Here is a 5,717-nt window from a genome sequence, read left to right on the forward strand (position 1 = left end):
ATAACAATCTAAATTTGTTAAAAATAAATTAAAATTTAATTTTTCTAACAAAAAACAAATAAATAATTTCATCATGCATTCATTAATAAAATAAAAATGAATTTATAAAAAAATTTCAAATAAAAAAAATCAATAAATACTTAGTAAATAAAAAAATTTAGGGTTAAATATATTAGTACTTTCTATATTTATATTTTTTTTAATTTGAAATTAATATTTATTTTAAAAAATTTAGGTTTTTTTACTCATTTTATACTTATAAAAAATAAATAGGTTTTAATGAATATCAAAAAATAATCTAATACACCAAAAATTAAATTTTAAAGAAAATAAAAAGAAAATCAAAATTGATTAGAATATAGTTACTAAGATAATTAATTTTTTATGTGGAGTGAAAAGTGTAAGATTTTGTTGATTTTGTAAACTTAGAGTATTAAATTTTAAATAAGTAACAAAAATGATGTGATAATTATAAAAATTACTTTAAAAATAAAGAATGTAATTAAAAGCATCTTTTTCTGGATGCCTATTGAACAATTATTCTAAATTTATAATTCATCGTTTGTGGAAAAGGTTTTTTATAAATATAAGTTATTATTTAAAGTAAATAATTAAATTAAAAGAAAAAGCAAAAGCAAAACAAAATTCGCTTAATTTTAATGATAGAAAAGTCTAAGATACTAACGGCAATTGGGATTGTAGTGGCTGTTGTGATTTCTGTTTATGGAATTCACTAACTTTACATTCAACATGAGGCTAATAGAATTGATAAGTTTAGAAAGCATGCAGGCTTTTATGTTTTAAAACAAGACGTGAATAAAACTCAAGATGGTGGTTTCGTTGGGTTTCTTTCTTGGAAGCCTGGTAAAAAGGAATAAGAAGAACCTCTTTCTCCTGTGATAAGAGAACTAAAAGTAATTTTCAAAGTAGATGGTAAGAATGAATGCCAATTTAAAATTACAGATATTGAAGATTCTAGATTTTAGTTACCTTATAATGAGCCTTTCCCTTTTACTAAAGAGCAGGGATAAGAAAGTAAATTAGAAAGAATATTTGATTACAAGGTAAGTCAAGTAGGAGAACAATTCTACTTTGAATTGTTTAGAAAATCTTCAGGATAAACTATTTTTTCAACAAAAGATCGTCCTATTTTATTCACAGATAAATACTTAGAAATTTCAACAGAAATGAATGAAGAAATGATCTTTGGTCTTGGCGATAGAAGAACAGATTTTTAAATTAAATCAGGCAGATACTCTTTCTGGAATGCTGATGCCATGTGGATTGATAACGGAACTCCTGGAAAATCAATTTACGGATATCATCCTATGTACTTAAGAAGAGAAGTTATTGAAAATAATTTCCACGTTACTCTTTTCAGAAACACTTATGGTCTATAAGTTGATTACAAATAAAACTAATATTTGACTTATAAAACGATTGGTGGAAATTTAGATTTCAAATTCTTCCTTGGTGACTCAAACCCTGAAAATGCAATTAAACTTTACCACAACTATGTAAATGGTTGGATACTTCATCCTTTTTGGGTTTAAGGTATATTTAATATCAAAGAGATTCTTATAAGATTAAATTTAGATAATCACAACAAATAAGTTAATTTTTATAATATTTCAATAATATTTCGCAATTAATTTGCGTTTTTAATTTATGGAAAGTAAGATATTTAGTTATAAGTCAATAATCAAAAATTAAAAAAAGAAATAAATCCTTACAATCTTAAAAGAATTAATCAGATGAATGAATATTAAATTTATTGGATATGTTTATTGAATATTATAGAAGGTATAGTAAACATTTAAATCTTTCAGCAGCTCATTTTTGAAAATGGTGAAATTTAACCATTTCATAAATATAAAAATCAGATTTAAATTAATAATTTAATTTAGAAACCAATTTTTAATAATTTTTTTGTTTGGTCAGTTTCGTCATTTTAACTACTTTCGTCATTATCGTCATTTTGGACTATTGCAGATAGAGAAAATTGATTAAATAAGCTTGAATTGATAAATCAATTTTTTATAATATCAATCTTAATTAAGTGTCATAATTAAGTAATGACTAGATACTTAATACTGATATCTATTCAATAATATTTCTTTTATAACAAACGAAGTATATACCATAGAATTTACTATAAAAATAATTATTAAATAAATGTTTGATTTTGTTTTTCATTAAATTATTAGGTTTTCATTAATGCAGATGGGGATATAAATCATCTGATTAGCTCATGGAAGTGTGGGATAAGTACAATTCTTTATAAATACCTATTGATTCTTTGTGGTCCGATATTGATTACATGTATAAGTATTAAGATTTCACAATCGATACTGAAAGATTTAATCTAACTTAGATGCAAACAATTTATAACTTGTAAGAATAACAAATAATTTATAAAAGGTAATTCTTAAAATCTCACAATATTTATTTTTCATAGATCAAACCCACAAGGTGTTCACTGGAGCAGTATTATTGATGTTGGCATTTCAATAGAAGAAGAGGGAGCAATTAAAGGACAAGAAATGAATATTTTTATATAGAGTGCTAAAACAAAAGAGCCTATCATAGGAACTGTATGGCCAGGAAAAACTTACTTCCCAGATTTCAATCACCCAAATTCCACTGAATATTGGTATGAAGGGTTTGTCAATTTAACAAAATATGGGCTTTAATAAGATGGTATTTGGATAGATATGAACGAATATTCTAATTTTGTTACAGGAGAAGTTGGAAAGGATGAAAGCACTCTAGTTAATGAAATCAAAACTTTCTTTACAAGCGAAAAGCCTAATCTTCCTTTTAATCCTTTAGGTAAACTAAAAAATTTTAATATAGAAATTAAAATTTACTATTAAATATAAAGAGGTGAGAAGGTTGGATCATAGAACTCTCTCTTTGGATGCTATACACTACAGTGGAGATTAAGCTGTATTAGTAAATGCGACTAAAAATTACACTATAACTTAATATGACATGCATAATATTAATGGTTTTGGTGAAGGTCTCGCAACTTACAAAGCAGCAAAAAGACTTGGAAAAAAACTCACTTTTATTCTTTCTAGATCGTCCATGTTCGGAAGTGGAAGGTAAATAAATAAATCTATCAGTTAAAGAAAATTTCATTTAAAATATAATTAAATAATTAAAATAAGATATGTTTAACATTGGAATGGAGATGCTTTTTCAACTTGGGAATATTTACGTTTGAGCATACCTTCAATTATGAATTTCTAAATGTATGGTATTCCTTTTGTTGGAGATGACATTTGTGGTTTGGCTCTCGATGCTACAGCTGAACTTTGTGCTAGATGGTAGTAATTAGGTTCCCTTTATCCTTTCTCCAGAAATCATAATGGAGATAAATATTCACCTCAAGAACCGTATGCATTCCCTAAGCATCCATATGTCCTTTCATCAACAATTAAAACTCTAAATGTTAGGTAAATTTTTTAATGATAATTTGATATAAAAATCTACAAATATTTTTAAAAATTAAACATAAAAAAATATTTTAAAATAAATTTAGATACCAACTATTAAAGTTTTATTATCATCTGTTTGTTAAGGGTAATGGCTTGGGAACAATTTTTAGACCTCTTTTCTGGGAATTCCCTGGCGACGAATAATCATATTAACATTAGTTCCAATTCATGCTTGGGGATTACTTATTAGCTTCTCCTGTTGTATATAGTGGAAACACATTTACTCAAAAAACTAAGCATTGCGTTTATATCCCTGAAAATAGCCTTTTCTTTGATTTTTATAATTATAGTCCTATTTAAGGAGGTGATCACTGCTTCTAAGTACCTTTTGATGCTGTTGTTCCTATGTATATCAAATCGGGTAAAATTTTACATTTACAAGATAGAAAAAATACTCTAAGAAGTAGATTCCTTGATAATAGATTTACTTTATTAATTGCTCTTGACGAAAATAACGAATCTAGTGGATCTATTTTAACCATTAATAATTATAACGAAGATGATAATATAATTTAAAATTGTACTGAACAACAAAACTGTGTTGCTAATTTATCTGCAAAAGTTAATTCAAAATCTGGAACCGAAATGGAAATAGAAATCAAAGTGAATTAGGCTGCAGCTTCTACAAATTTCCAAGAAATAATTGTTGATAAATTGATAATTGTAGGTATTAAGAAAAGTGAGTCCTACAAATTCAAGATAATAGATATGATAAATAATCCTTTTATTATAAATAAAGATGGAAGTGAATTAAATTTATAATTCGATTTGTGAAATTATATCATTGGTATGAATTATTCTCATATACATATCAAATAAAGAATTTGAGTTAAATTTAATTCATATTTTTACTTGTTGTCATTTATTATTAAATATATATAGGACAGTTTTATATAAATTATATGTTGATTATGAAAATTAATTATAGAAGGCAATGCATTGATAATTAGAATAAAACACATTAAGTTCTGATTTAATAAGGCTCTTTTTTAAAGATTTATTTAAATCTAAAAATTTCAAGTGAAAGTCATAATCAATTCCAAAATTTACAAATTTTTTCTTTTTTCTTTATTTTTAGAGTGTATTTAAATATTTTTTTATTAATTAAATTTACGAATTTATTTAATTGTAGTAAATATAGATGTACATTTTTATTTCTTTTTATTGAAAAATTTTAATAAATAAAAATTATTTGCAAATTAATAAATTTTAATCAACTATTTAAATAGGCTGAATTAAATTTATATATTTATATGCTTTTTTCAATAAATGAAATCTAATTTTTTTCTTGAAATCACTTCTTGAATTTAAACTCCTATATCCAAAAATTTAATAAACTTTATCTTTCAGTTGCAATAATATTTGATTTATATCAAAAAGGCTTTATAATTAGTAATTTCTTCTTTTGCTTGCTTATTTTCTTTTTTAATTACTAAAATTGATTTTCCCTTATTTTGTTTTTTAATATTTATTTTCTGCAAAAATAAAGGATATCGATTTCAATTAAATAAATATTACTATATTTCTTAGAAAGAATTTCCCTTTTTTTAACAAATATTACAATAAATATCAACAAAATAATAAAAATATAAAAATATTGGCAACTGTGAGATTCGAACTCACGCGGATTACATCCAGGCGATCTTAAGTCGTCCCCCTTAACCAACTCGGGCAAATTGCCTAATTGATATATCTGAAAGTATTTACACTAAAGGTCTTAATAATTAATGAATTTTTGATGTCTTTAGATACTTTATATTATTTAATTATTTTTACATAAAAATTTATTCCAATACTAAATTTTCATAAGTATTTCTTGGTTTCTGAATTTTAATTAAAATGATTTAAGTAAAATAAATTTATTGCAAGCAAAAATTAAATTTGTTAAATTAAATGAATATCTATTTTATTATAAATAAATGTATCTGTTAAATTTTTTGGAATAGATATAAACTCTAAATATGTTCAAAATAAATAAATAAATAAAAAAATAAACAAATAATGGATTCGTTTGCAGATTTATTTTTGATGTTTGTGATAAATAACAACTATTCAATTCAAAAAAGAGGAATGAAACATTGAGAGATCCATTTGAATTTAAAATCAATTAATAACAAAAAAGTAGTTAATTGTTAAATATTATTCGAAATATAATTAATTTTATAAGCTCACATTATCTCTTAGTTAAAATATGCTTGCTTGTTTGTTATTTTG

At 23.8% G+C, this 5,717-nt stretch overlaps 1 protein-coding gene across 1 annotated transcript; it reads left to right on the forward strand. All coding sequences in view use genetic code 6, as the record gives it.

The window, feature by feature from the left end:
* Positions 1 to 659: 659 nt before the first annotated feature.
* On the forward strand, positions 660 to 4,277 carry TTHERM_00013900 (glycosyl hydrolase family 31 protein; the record flags this gene model as incomplete). Its single annotated transcript, XM_001008369.4, has 6 exons — positions 660 to 1,554; positions 2,208 to 2,394; positions 2,459 to 2,832; positions 2,885 to 3,107; positions 3,174 to 3,461; positions 3,548 to 4,277. The coding sequence occupies 6 exons, from the start codon at positions 660 to 662 to the stop codon at positions 4,275 to 4,277; spliced, it is 2,697 nt and encodes an 898-aa protein (XP_001008369.3).
* Between the last annotated feature and the right edge of the window lie 1,440 nt (positions 4,278 to 5,717).

This window comes from Tetrahymena thermophila (genome assembly GCF_000189635.1).
Source record: "Tetrahymena thermophila SB210 genomic scaffold scf_8254803, whole genome shotgun sequence".
In the NCBI taxonomy this organism is placed as follows: Eukaryota; Ciliophora; class Oligohymenophorea; order Hymenostomatida; family Tetrahymenidae; genus Tetrahymena; species Tetrahymena thermophila.